A 13,692-nucleotide genomic window follows, 5' to 3' on the forward strand; every position below is an offset into this window, starting at 1 on the left:
CTTTAAATAGTGATTTATCAAAGGAAAGCACAAGAATTTATTCATATATAGGCCTTGACGCAGTATCAGGGAAAATTTGTAGAAAACACGCAATATGGAACCGCCTAGGCCGACGAGTAGCGAAATAAACACAGACGAAAATTTAATCAAAACAAGTTTGTCTACAGGAAATGAAACTTTAGAAGGCAAAACATTATCTACGTCATCAGGCGAGGGCAAAAATGACCTGGTGATACCAGAAATTTACGTGCAACCCGTACAAAATTGGGGGCCAACAGTTGAGCTCAAAAACGCAAACGTTCTTGACCATCTTGGAGTAGACATGTGCGCAGCTATGAAAACAGCAGTTAAGCTTTCTACCAATAGCAACAAGTTGAGGAGGATAAGTGAAGATAAAACAGCACTTGCGCTGAAGGACAAGGATAAATTGAGTCCAGATGAGAGAATGACACGGAGGAGAAAACAAAGTTTATCTCTTGATCCGCAGATTCTACTGCAATGGGCAGCGACACACAATGACGTCGATACGTTAAAAACCGTACTGGAGAGTACAAATGTGGATATCAACGAGCCCGGCGTTGACGGTTTCTACGCTTTGCATCGTGCGGCAAGTACGGGAAGCTTTGAATGCCTCCAGTATCTTGTGACGAAAGGCGCGCAGCTGGAAGTACGAGACAAAGATGGATCTTCGCCGTTGGACGCTGCGGTTTACGAGGGCGAGTTTGACTGCGCGCGCTTTCTGATCGAGAAAGGCGCGAGTATAACCCACATTCGAGACGGCTTTACAGACAGCAATTTGGTGCGGAAGATTCGTGGACGAAAACGAGTCATGACCATAGTATAGACAGAGAGTATGGAAGCGAAAATAGAGAGGAATATTTCGGTTGGTTCGCAGCTCTCTTTAGCAAAGCGGGAGAATTTTGCCATGTTGAACTTGGATGGTGTAAATCTGTGCTGCAGTTCACCCGCGTGGAATTAATCTTGTGGACATTGACAGGGTTAATCGCTAAGCTAAACAGATTTGGTTTTATTAAGGATGTCAATGTGGTTGATACTGTCCGCGATTGCATCTGTGATAAGCTCTGAATTACGCCCATCTAGTCGATAAAACGCCGGCAAATAATTAAGATAAGGACACAAAAGACGAATGGAAACAATATTGGTCATCTCTTCTGCACAAGTGGTCAACTACTTGATTTCAAGTTGTACATGTTCTGTAATGTTAAATAAAATGGTTTGATACGTTTTCAAATCGAGTTTCATAGTCTGTCAATGTTTTGGCGTAAAACGATCTTGCAAAACTTGCAAATGGAAAACAACTAAGTTGTAACTGAACAAGCTAGCGGAGATTTGATTTTAGATACCATGAAGTAAAGGCGTGATTTCATGGCTGGCAAACGTCTCTAAAATAGACAAATCCCGTACTTTCAAACCATAAGTTAGGACTTTGTTTTTTCATTTCATTTCGACGTTTCGTGATTTGAGATGCTTGTAGCACGGAATTTCAATTTCAATTTTTCACCTCAGACTTATCTTGTTGTCAGATAAAGCGAAGCCCTCGGGCTAGCATGATTGATTGCAAGTGTCAACATATGAAGTGTTTGTAACTAGTTCACGGCTGCTTCAAAAGCGATTATTCAATTAACTTGCACGCAAGATGTCTCGATAACCATAATAACACAAATTCTATGCCAGCTTCTGTCTTTGTGTTGTAGCACGTCTATATGCAGCTGTTTATAGAAAAGGTGTCGTACACGAAAGCGTAAATTGAAAGTCTTTGCGGTATTACAGGTAATGGTGGCTTCCGGTTGCTTGATTGAAGCTTTAGATGTTTTAGCGTGAAGGAAACAGCGCCAACACATGTAATCAAGCCAACACGTGTATTTCTTCCTGCTTGCTGAAACACCGTGAACCTCAGTTAAGACGGGGGTACACATGAATTTAAGTGAAATTTTAGGAAGTTTAAAGAGGGATTAAAAGGATAAAAAGGGGTTTGGAACACCACCAGACAGTTGATTGCCCCCAAAAGGGCACCTCGGGTTGGTGGGCAACTGTTTGGTGTACGTCTACCAATTTCTAACTTGAAATCCTAATTTTAAAGCAACATCAAATCTTCAAAATTTCCTATTTCCATAAATTTTACTAATCCTTTGAGAAAAACTATTTATCCCCAAATGTACCCAAAAATCACCAAAAAAGTTACAAAACAGCCCAAAACGTAGCTATGTGAAATGAGCAGAGAGATTTTTCACTCCTTGAAACGTGAACGAGATATTTGCAGTCAAACCCACAATACCCAGCAAAAATATGGCCTTCATGTTAGCCCCCGCCTTAAGCAACGCCAAATTATTACAATCCTTAATACCAATCGACATTCATGTGTACGCTTTTACGCTTTCATGGGACAATCTTTGTTGAAACCGCAGCCGTATAGTCCGCACTAAAGTGCAAGGAAACTACGGCAGTTTTAAATTCGTCTTACAACGACATTTTGAAATCGAAATTTATGAATTCTCTTAACGAAAGAACTGACACAGAACAACGGGTCTTCAGTTGTTATAGGAATAATGAAAGCTCTCTAAACATACGCTGAACATGTACAAAACAATTTTTCAGAAGCACAGCGTCAGCCCAAGAGGTGATAAATTTTTTTAGTCGTGACATCTGATGTGACACAGAGGGTGTATTGCCATTTAACAATTTTTTTCGTTTTTTTTTTTTTAATTATTATTATTTTTTAATGAGGTTAAAAAAGGGTAGAGCAAGAGATTTCAACCTCGGGGCATTTTTTCATAGTCCAATTATGGAAGAAAACTTCCCCTCTCAAGTTGCACAGTCGATTTATTGCTATTTAAGGCAATGTTAGGTATATTTTTGTTTTGCAATTAAGTTTTAAAAATAGGGTACAAAAAGGGATTTTAAACTCGTGATCCTGTTTGTCGTATTTCTAACTTTTTTATACTCTCTACCTTGTGACACAAAATTTTTGTGGGTTCTAATTTTTCTGATTTTTGCGATTTTTGCGGTTTTCTCCACGATTCGCTCAAAACGTTTCCAGCAAAAATATAGGTCTCGCAAAATTATACCTTCATAAAGTAACTCCACTGACAAAAATGTACATGAAAACCTCACATGTAGAATTTCGTTGATGTTAAAATCTTTCCCGCAAAATACAAAAAATTCGGCGATCCGCAAAATTAGACTTCCTGCCACACAGTAGTGGTTGCACTGTTATTAACAGAAATAGAAGTTGTAAGCAGAGATGACGAGAGAATAATTCAAGATAATGGTTAACAGTACAAGATTACAACCCGAAAAAAATCAATTAGTTGAAATTACGAGAAACACTGGCCGACAAAAACAAAAGAAATCAAAGTACTTAGCTTCGCGTGCCGTAGCTAGAGGAAACAGTTGATAATGGCCCACTTAATTTCAGTCTCAGGGAATTTCAAACGATTTCCAGATAATTTTCTTTAAAAAGATGTAATTGTTTGCACAAACTGAGCTCTATATTGGGTTCAGACAATACCGTTGACCAGTTTGTCGAAAAATGACTCTTACTGAAAAAAAAAATAAATAAATAAATAAAGGAATGTATACTTCCTTTGTTTTTCTTGGCCGCTATATCTATAAATGCCATTTTCACGTAGCTAACAGACTTCAAGCTATCAACACACACTCGCTAATAGGATATCCTTTTTAATGTTCTCGAACGCGTGTGTCAACTTATCGGATTACCAAAGTGATGGAATATTTTCAGTGTAAAATATTATCACTAGCATTTTAAAGAGTACCAATTATTTTCAGAAATTCTTCTTATTTCAAGCGGACATTTTCTCAATATATAAATTTCCCTGCAAACTGGTGGTGTTAGTAAACTAATACTGCTAGACTGATTCTGATCGCATGCAATCTAACGTTTGTCCGTATGTTACTTAAGTCCTCAGTTACCATTCCACTTCCCTGTAGTGTCGGAGGGCAATCTGCCCTAGGACGAGTGGATACTTGGCAAAAACTTTTGGGTGGGCAACTACGCTCGGGTCTATAGGAAACCCCTTAAATTTCTCAAACAAGTTCAAAGTTGGTACTAGATCTACCTGTTCCCCATAATACTACAATATCTGTTTATATTTTCTTACATTTCACAAAAATATTCTAGTCAGTATATAAATTAAAGTCAAAAATCTGATCGTGACGCGCTAGAATACTTGAGCATTCAATTCGCACGCAATACGTCACGTACAACACCTAGAATATTTAAGTCGATATTGGAAAAACAGGCCGGATTCTAACAGGATAATGCAGGTGCGTTTAGAGTCAGGATTAACCATTAGAGGATAAAAGATAAGAGAGTTAATCCTCCATATCAGCCTTATTCCCAAGGTAATCCCTCTCAAATTATTTTAAGATGTCAAACCCGGCTTTTCCGCGGATGACATTACCACGCGCGATGCGTGGAAGTTTTTGTGGAGGATAAAAATGCGTGTAAAGTAGCTTGGGCTGTGCACGTGAGAAAAATTTAAAAGAGATTATTTAATTAACGAGCACGTAATATGTCTCGATAACCATGGGAACACAAACCCTATGCCAGCTTCTGTCTTTGCATTGTAGCTAACACGTTTATATACAGCTGTTTATAGAAATAAGGTCTTATACGAAAGCGTAAATTGAAAGCTTAGGCGGTATTACAGGTAATGGAGGCTTACAGTTGCTTGACTGAAGCTTTAGATGTTTTAGCGTGAAGGAAACAGCGCCCAACACATGTAATCAAGCCAACACGTGTATTTCTTCCTGCTTGCTGAAACACCGTGAATCTCAATGAAGCAACGCCAAATTATTACAACCCTTAATACCAATCGACACTCTTGTGTACGCTCTCACGCTTTCATGGGGCAATCTTTGTCGAAACCGCAGCCGTATAGGCCGCACTAAAGTGCAAGGAAACTACGGCAGTTTTAAATTCGTCTTACAACGACATTTTGAAATCGAAATTTATGAATTCTCTTAACGAAAGAACTGACACAGAACAACGGGTCTTCAGTTGTTATAGAAATAATGAAAGCTCTCTAAACATACGCTAAACATGTACAAAACAATTTCTCACTGAGAAGCACAGCATCAGCCCAAGAGGTGATCAATTTTTTTAGTTAACATCTGATGTGACACCGAAGGTGTATCGCCATTTAAGAATTATTTTCGTTTTTTTTTTTTTTTTTTTAATTATTATTATTTTTTAATGAGGTTAAAAAAGGGTAGAACGAGAGATTTCAACCTCGGGGCATTTTTTTATTGTCCAATTACGGAAGAAAATTTCCCCTCTCAAGTGACAAAGTCGAAGCATTGCTATTTAAGGCAATGTTATCGTATATTGTTTTGCAATTAAGTTTTAAACATAAAGAAGAACAAGGGATTTTAAACTTCTGACTTCAGTTTATACTCAGTACCTTGTGACACGAAATTTTTGTGGGTTCTAATTTTTCTGATTTTTGCCATTTTTGCGGTTTTTTCCACGATTCGCTCAAAACATTTCCAGCCAAAATAAAGTGTTCGCAAAATTATACCCTCGAAAATTAACTCCACTAACAAAAATATACATAAAAACGTCACATGTAGAATTTTGTTGATGCCATTTTTAACACGTCTCTTGAAATAAAATCATGACATTGACCACGGTACACTACAGTTGTAGCTGCTAAAATCTTACAGAAAAAGATGGTGTGAAGATACTATCAGCCACACTGGGGCAAGACGTAGTTGTAAAAGAGCAGCAGTAATAGAGTGACCGACTACTGCGTAGTGTAATCAAAAAACGCCGTAGTCAAAACAGTTGATGCGCGTGCCGTAGAGGAAACAGTTGATAATGGGCCACTTAATTACAGTCTCAGTCAATTTCAAACGATTTTCAGATAATCTTCTTTAAAAATATTTAATTGTTTGCACAAATCGAGCTCCATATTGAGCTTGGTCAATGCCGTTGACAAGTTTGTCGAGAAATGACTCTTACTGAAAAAAAATTAAAGCAATCTATACTTCGTTTATTTTTCTTGGCCGCTATGTCTGTAAATGTCATTTTCACGCAGCTAACATTAAACCTATCGACACCACTCGCTAATAGGATATCATTTTTAATGTTCTCCGCGTCAGTGTCAACTTATCGGATTACCAAAGTGACAGAATATTTTCAGAGTAAAATATTATCACTAGCATTTTCAAGAGTACACAATTATTTTCAGCAATTCTTGTTATTTCAATCGGACATCTTCTCAATATATAACGTTAGACTGCTTCGCATGCAATCTAAGGTTTGTCCGCATGTTACGCAAGTCCTCAGTTACCATTCCACTTCCCTGTAGTCTCGGAGGGCAATCTACCCTAGGGCGAGTGGATACTTGGCAAATACTTTTGGGTGGGCAACTACGCTCGGATCTAGGAGATCCCTAAAATGTTTCAAACAAGTTCAAACTTGGTATCTACATGTCTCCATATTTTGGCACATTTTATTTCACCGCACCAGAGCAACAATATTCTAGCCAATATATATTTAACGTCAAAAATCTGATCGTGACGCGATGAGTATTTAATCCGCACGTAATACGTCATGTACATTTCCTAAAATATTTAACTCGGTATTGAAAAAAACAGGCCAGATTCTAATAAGATATTCCAAGTACGTTTAGAGCCAGGCTTAACCATTAGAGGATGAAAGATAAGAGAGTTAATCCTCCATATCAGCCTTATTCCCAAGATGATCCCTCTCAAATTATTTTAAGATGTAACACCCAGTTTTTCCGCGGATGACGTTACCACGCGCGATGCGTGGAGGTTTTTGTCGATGATAAAACTGCGTGTAACGCCGCTAGGGTTGTCCGCGTGAGTAAACTTTGCGTCACAGTAGACCCTCAAGGGATTTCCAAAACCGCGAAAGCGGTTTTTTTTGGACGTAACTGAACACCTCGGAATATATTTTGTTTAGGCGCAGTGATCCCGCGACCCGGGCGAGTTCGGGACCGAATGTTCGTCTTTTTGCGTAAAAGAAAACCGTAGATGAGATTTGCACTTTTCAAAGTAAATGTTTATTCTTTTTATATCTACTTACTAGCCTTTGCTGCATCTTACAATGGGACATCTGCTGATATTTCCAAGAGCAATATTTCAGTTATTTTCTAGTTTTAAAGTCGACTGACACCTGTGCATCGCGCATTAGTAAAGCAAATCAGTTCGATGCCCGAAATATAGTTTTAAAATTGGCCACCAACTCAAGGCTGACACCCTGCTTTCCAACAACATAAAAAGGGATTTTAGTATTTCTTCTCTCAGTTCTATTAAATGCGATCCAGCTGATCAAGTTAAGGAAAAGATAAAGCTCATCTCAACCAGCGCGAAGTAGCCTAGAAATGCTCCTACCTCCACTGGAAGAATGCTGTTTCATTGCCGGTAATTCCAAAATTTTATCACACAACGCCTTCTCAATTACCGGTACCAATTTACGCTCCCGGGTGCATACAGGCAACGTCAGAGTAAAGTGTCTTGGCAAAGAACACAGCATGTTTGTTTTGCTTGCTAGTTAAATATCAAATGACAGCTTTAAAACACCAGCAATGATGATTTTCCATTGAGGTCACGGTTCATTTGTTTCCAATAAAGAAAAGCTGCCACTTGAAATTAATTTCAAAACGAAGACAGCTAACGAACAGCGATGCAAATTTTGAGAAAAACAGCTGTTCTTTACCTATTTTCCTCGCTTTTCCAACACGTCAATTCGCTGGACAATGGGCTCGCAGTCACTCCACCAAGTAAGTAGAGCTAATATGGATAATCAGTTATTTTAGGAGTGTATGACTGCACAGTCGATGATTCGGTAGAAATTTTAGGGTATCTAATCTGTAAGCCTTAGCATTATACGACTCATTAACGTATAGTACCAAGATCGTTGTGACATCTACAGCAAATACTTTATTTTCCCGCGTGAAACTCACTGTTTATTGGCTTTCGTTCATATAACTTACATCAAGTCACTGGGTACGTAAAGATTGCTTTTCTAGTACCTGCCTGGCACCTGTCTAGGCAATTTAAACATTGAAAGAAAAACAAATTAGGTGTCTGTAGCAATTATCTTAATTGATCCACATCTTCGACAAATTTTCTACTTCAGTAATAAACTTCAAGGCTCTTAAATGTCTTTTTCATCAATGATTTCAGTCCTCGTATATTTTGTTTTTTACTCTCTTACCTAAAATGAAGGATCGAAATTGGTTCGGTCTAAACCGTCAAATAAGGATAAATTCAACCGTCCTAGCACTCTCATATCTATCATTTTAACATGTTCTATATTAATATATGTTCATATTTATTCTACAGTCGTTATAAAAGCACTCACTCTACTGCCGTTAAGTATTAGACGTTCATTCCTCTATATTCAATTTCCATTCCGTCATTAACCTCATTTTACTGAGTGTCCTAAACAAACCACACTTTGATTGGTTCTTTTTGAGCATGCGCATGTACGTTATCCTGGACTGTGGACTCTCTCTCCTCCCGCCTGGGTTCAGTCTCTATATAAGGCGAGAGAGGGATGGTTCAGGGACTGTACTTAAGAACACAACAAATTTCGCTCGCCTGTCTTCGATTTCGTCACCCGTAATGTTTTCGATTCGCTACAATCACAAAACTGATTTTCTGAGGAAACCCGCTCGGATATGACCGGATGTGGCAGCCTTTTAGATCAGGATGATGACCTCAGCTTGTTAAAAAACTGATTGCCAATTCGTTTGATGCCATTAATACAGACCTAAGTGATAACTAGCGTCGTTATTTATCCATAAAATTATACATGCTTGAAAGAACCAGAAACCGTCAGAAGCTACCTTAAAAAAAATTCATGGGTTGTTAACGGTGACGATCCAATGGTCTCCCTTAATGATTTACCTCCTCTTGACTGTTATGTCAATCAGTTTCTTTTCTTCTATTCTACTTTCCAGTGGGATGGATGTCGTGGGAGAGATTTCGTTGCGTCACAGACTGTGAAAATGATCCTCGAAACTGCATCAGGTAGAAGACAAAACAAAAATTTGCTGCTGGGCAAGTTATTCGACTTTCTGTACACGACACAGCATCTAACAGTCTTATTATTTTGACAGCGAGAGGCTGTACATGGAAATGGCTGATGCGATGGCATACGGCGGATACAGAGATGCTGGATATAAGTACGTCTGTATCGATGTAAGTGTTCGTTGTGTGACGTCATAAAATTCAAAATGGCGTCGTTACAAAATGGCGTCGTGCTCACACTTTCTAATATCAAAATACTTTTTACATGTTTTCCACATGTTTTAAAGTAAGAGTTAAACTGCAAAACTTTGTCCATTATTTCAACATGCAGAAAATTGTTTGAGGCGTGAAGGTTTACTTAAACATATTTTGTACTGTTTTTAATCAGTATCTGGATGAAATATTTTACAAATTAGGATTGCTGGTCAGCAATGAGCAGAACAAAAGACGGTCGCCTCCAGGCGGATCCCAAACGATTTCCAAGTGGAATAAAAAGGCTGGCAGATTACGTACGTATCACAAAGCAATTTTTGCTGTACATTTAGTTACCTTACTCCAAATAACTTCTGCAAATAGACAGCTAGCCTATGAGCTGGCTCCAACCTCGTCCCATGAGCCGCCATGTTGAAATTGTCGAGGAGACGACGGTTGGACGAGGTTGAGTTTAGGGAGCGCATGCGCGAGCTTCCGCACCCAAATTGCTTCTCATCGCGATATCGCTTCGCTCGCGGACATCGCTCATCGCCGCTCGCGCGTGACTCAAAGGCGTGCCTGCTCGCAGGCCGATAGAGCACAGACGGCTGAACACAAAGAAATGTGTATCATTAATATTTGCAGGTTCATTCCAAGGGGCTCAAACTTGGAATCTATGCAGGTAAATACATACCATTCTTGAAATATAATTAAGCCGGTCACTTCGTGATTAACTCTTTTAAAAGTCTTGTGCGAGTACGGGAGGCGACCGAGCGGTCCGGGTTCGAGGCCTGGCCGGGGACATCGTGTTGTGTTCTTGGACAAGACACTTTACTCCAACAGTGCCTCTCTCCACCCAGGTGTAAATGTGCCAGTGACTTTAGAGCCGCGGTGACCCTGCCATGAATTAGTATCCCATCCAGTTGGGAGTAGCAATATTCCCAGTCACTGATGGGCCACTAGACTCCAACCCAGCTTTTTTACTCGAGAAATGAGATGGGGCTGGTCTATTTAGTGATACTAAGAGAGGCTTTCACTAACGTTTCGCACGTTCATTTATGCATATTGCAGATTATGGAACCAAGACATGTGCAGGGTACCCAGGCAGTATCAAGCATATAAAGAAAGATGCACAGGTCTCTCAAAATTACCACAATGCTTATATTTTACGGGCTGCGTACATGACCTCGCAATTCACCTTGCCTGCTCTTATAATAATCTGCGAACATTTCCTATTAAAAAATGTTGCCATCTACTTTAACGTTACTATTTTTAACGATAACTAAATTTAGCGATGCCGTGAAAAATTGCTGAGCTATTTGCTAAATTTAAAATATTAAACTTCGCTTAGAACCTTACGTTAAGTCGAGATAGCGCCAAAATCAATCTAAAACACGAAGATTAAATTGCCAAATTTGACAGCCGATTAAACCTGCGGAAAATTAGATGGCTAAATTTAGTCAGTCTTTGCTTAATAACAATAGTAAGGTATTTGAACAATCATCCAAAAAATGGTAATCGTATAACTGAATTACCCATGTAATTCTTCGTCCCATATTACAGCCAGATTCTTCTATTTTCCAGACATTTGCAGATTGGGGAGTAGACTACCTAAAGTTGGACGGTTGCTATGCAAACCCACTAAAGATGGACAAAGGATATCCAAAATTTTCCCGAGCGCTGAACGAGACGGGTCACCCTATCATGTTCTCATGTAGCTGGCCCGCGTATCAAGTCTATATGAATATCACGGTGAGTATTAGGATATTTTACCAAGTCAGTCAAATACATACGTCCTGTCATTCTAACGTAAAGACTTCTGAACCATCGTGTGAATATTGCTTCTTTGCTTTGTTGCTTGTAAATAAGCCAATGTTTCTACTGTAAATGAGACCATTAGAGCAATAGGCCATCTTCGAGTTGCCTTTTGCCTCCGTGTCAAAACGGGTAGTCGTTGGAACCCGTTCATATAAAAATTTGTTTCGCCTACAGGGTCATACATTTGCAAGCAGATCCAACTCATTTTCATGTGAAAGGTTTTGAACGAGAACTCGTTTGAAACAGAGACAGAAGCGTAAGGTAACTTGGTAATGGACTTATTTAAAGACAATGGTTTTTGCAGCCTGTACCTTTCACCATTCCCCAGCCCGCTTAATCAAACCAGGCTACATAGTTCATCATTCAAATTTCTAGCTTCTCCACTTTAGCCAGACTACAAGAAAATTGCACAACATTGCAACTTATGGCGAAATTACGGTGATATTCAGGTAGGGAGACATTTTTTACGTTTTTGACACTTGTGCCTGGCATACACTATCAAAAGAGAATTTCCATCCTCTCTTGATACTGCGCTTCCCTACTGTTAACTACGCTGGGATAGACTAACCTAAAATGGGTTTAAACGCAGAGTTGAAAGGAACCCTGAAAGATGGCGAATTTAATAGGTTGCTTCTCCTCAACTTTTGCTATTCAAATCCTTGAATGTTTCCAACATTAAAAATGCTGGGAAAAAATATACTAAGCCGTGAGTGGCAAGTCTATATATAACTAATAGCGCTATGCTTCTGGAAATCGTATAGCTTCCTTAGGGGATAACAATCATTGAAGGACCCTTTGCTAGCCCAAGAGACAGCGATACCACTCTTCAGTTTGGAAATTCTACTTCCATTAAAGTCGTTTTACATTTCTTTTTTTTTTCCATTGAAGGATTCATTCCAAAGTGTTGTGAACATTTTCAACTGGTATGGTGACATGCAGGATGACTTAATACCAGCAGCAGGCAAAGGACACTGGAATGATCCTGATATGGTCAGTTGACTCTCGAGAGAGAGTATGCTCTGTTCCTTTATCTTTCCGACAAAAGCAAAGTTTATTAAGTTAATAATAATAATAATAATAATCGATATTTAAACAGGGTGACCCCTTCAGTCGCAGGACTGCTATCAACGGGGGCCCTGTATAACGTAAAATAAAAGAGCGTGAATAAAATAATATATATCTATAAAAAACTAACTACTTTAAAAGATACGCTGAAATGTTTACAAAATTAAAAAGCTTAAAAAGGTAATAGCGTTCTCATAAAAATTGGATATCGAATTGGAAATGTTCTAAAAAAACAACCTAAGAAAAGAAATCGGAGATAGCGGAGATAGTTGGGAAGATTGAACTAAAATTGGAAGATCCACAATGCATAGTTTATACAGATAACTTACTCAGTTCTTCAGTAGAACCCTCCCTGCTTTAGTAAATTAAATAGCCAGTTATAATTACACTGAGAATGAGACTAATAAGAAAACAAGAACTTAAAAAAAAGTAAATAACGTTAATTCTCAGCAGGCACTATATATTATTAAAGAACCTTTTTAAGTTAACCTGGAAAATCTAGGTTCTTATAGATCAGAGGCGGTGGCGGAGCGTTTTGAAACATCGTTAAACTAAGCGTATACCTCTACTCGTATTTTCCAAAATGTCTTTTGCGTTGTTCGTTTGCACAAACAAACTTCTTTTCGACGTCTACAGTGTTCAGTGTGTCCGTAATAGACTTATGACAATGCAGAAGGAGGCAGTTGTTTAGACGATCCCGCTTTATGGTGTTTCCAATATAGGTTTTTAGTCTTCCTAAGGCAGAAAATGTGCCCTCGGAAGTCGCCGCTGCCACAAGTAATGCCAAGTACAATCTTAACAGTTTGTGGACCTCATCTAGTAGCGTTTTGCTGACAGGAATTTTGTTGAGAGCTTAGCAAATGGTTGTTATATTTGCAACCTGGCGTACTTCGGGCAAATCACGAAACGGAATACCTTACCCAATCAATTTTATGCTGCGCTAGTGACATTTTCGACACCGAGATATTGAGTGGGGGGGGGGGGGGGGGGGGGGAGGGACTGAACCCCAAAATTTTCGTTGAAGGGGAACTACAGCGCCCCCCGCCGCCTCCCCTGCTCCGCAGCCCATGTAGATGACTGGGTTTTGTTTTACAGTATATATTGATAATCGCTGACAAGAGAGAAAATTGTCTCAGACTCCATTGTACCACATTATTTCTGGCAGTGAAAACAAAGTGAAGGATAATCATGCATATTGTTCGAATTCTTTCAGCTGATCATTGGTAACTTTGGTTTGAGTTATGAGCAGTCCAAATTGCAGTTTGCTCTGTGGGCAATAATGGCATCTGTAAGTATTCGACATGACGCGTAGCAAAGAAGTGTGAAAAGAACTTTGCGATATCAAATGTTTCTGACAAGGAAAAGTAAGATTGTTGAAGGCCTCTAGTGGTTAGTGCAATAAAGCTTATTAAGTAATATTTTGCGCTCATCGTGCCTTTAAATGAAGACTTACAAAAGTTGCCAAACGCGGGAAGAGATATGAGCTGTGGCAAGCGTGGCAAGCCAGGGAAGCTCTGACAAGCCCATGAAAACACGTGCCACTGGTGGGAAACGAGAAAACAGGTAACT

The 13,692-nt window shown here is 39.1% G+C and overlaps 2 protein-coding genes across 2 annotated transcripts in view; both read left to right on the plus strand.

The window, feature by feature from the left end:
• The first annotated feature begins 45 nt into the window (after nucleotides 1-45).
• On the plus strand, nucleotides 46-1,252 carry LOC110058988 (uncharacterized). Its single transcript, XM_020765652.2, has one exon. It carries the CDS (start codon nucleotides 95-97, stop codon nucleotides 842-844), a length of 750 nt encoding a protein of 249 aa, XP_020621311.2. The 5' UTR covers nucleotides 46-94; the 3' UTR covers nucleotides 845-1,252.
• A 6,372-nt stretch (nucleotides 1,253-7,624) lies between these two features.
• Nucleotides 7,625-13,692, plus strand: part of LOC110058992 (alpha-N-acetylgalactosaminidase-like) — a 9,085-nt gene continuing 3,017 nt past the window's right edge. The window contains exons 1-10 of the mRNA XM_089295175.1: nucleotides 7,625-7,793; nucleotides 8,979-9,048; nucleotides 9,138-9,219; nucleotides 9,465-9,557; nucleotides 9,886-9,922; nucleotides 10,312-10,376; nucleotides 10,825-10,992; nucleotides 11,448-11,507; nucleotides 11,947-12,048; nucleotides 13,337-13,411. Of these exons, the coding sequence (XP_089151301.1) occupies nucleotides 7,697-7,793; nucleotides 8,979-9,048; nucleotides 9,138-9,219; nucleotides 9,465-9,557; nucleotides 9,886-9,922; nucleotides 10,312-10,376; nucleotides 10,825-10,992; nucleotides 11,448-11,507; nucleotides 11,947-12,048; nucleotides 13,337-13,411 (849 nt within the window). The 5' untranslated portion in view covers nucleotides 7,625-7,696. The remainder of the gene's footprint in view (nucleotides 7,794-8,978; nucleotides 9,049-9,137; nucleotides 9,220-9,464; nucleotides 9,558-9,885; nucleotides 9,923-10,311; nucleotides 10,377-10,824; nucleotides 10,993-11,447; nucleotides 11,508-11,946; nucleotides 12,049-13,336; nucleotides 13,412-13,692) is intronic.

The sequence above is a fragment of the Orbicella faveolata genome, unplaced genomic scaffold (assembly GCF_042242905.1).
Source record: "Orbicella faveolata isolate gen_17 unplaced genomic scaffold, um_ofav_v1 contig_26, whole genome shotgun sequence".
Classification (NCBI taxonomy): Eukaryota; Metazoa; Cnidaria; class Anthozoa; order Scleractinia; family Merulinidae; genus Orbicella; species Orbicella faveolata.

Coding starts and splice junctions, on each gene's coding strand:
- LOC110058988 (XM_020765652.2), top strand. CDS start 95: ATGGAACCGCCTAGGCCGACGAGTAGCGAAATAAACACAGACGAAAAT.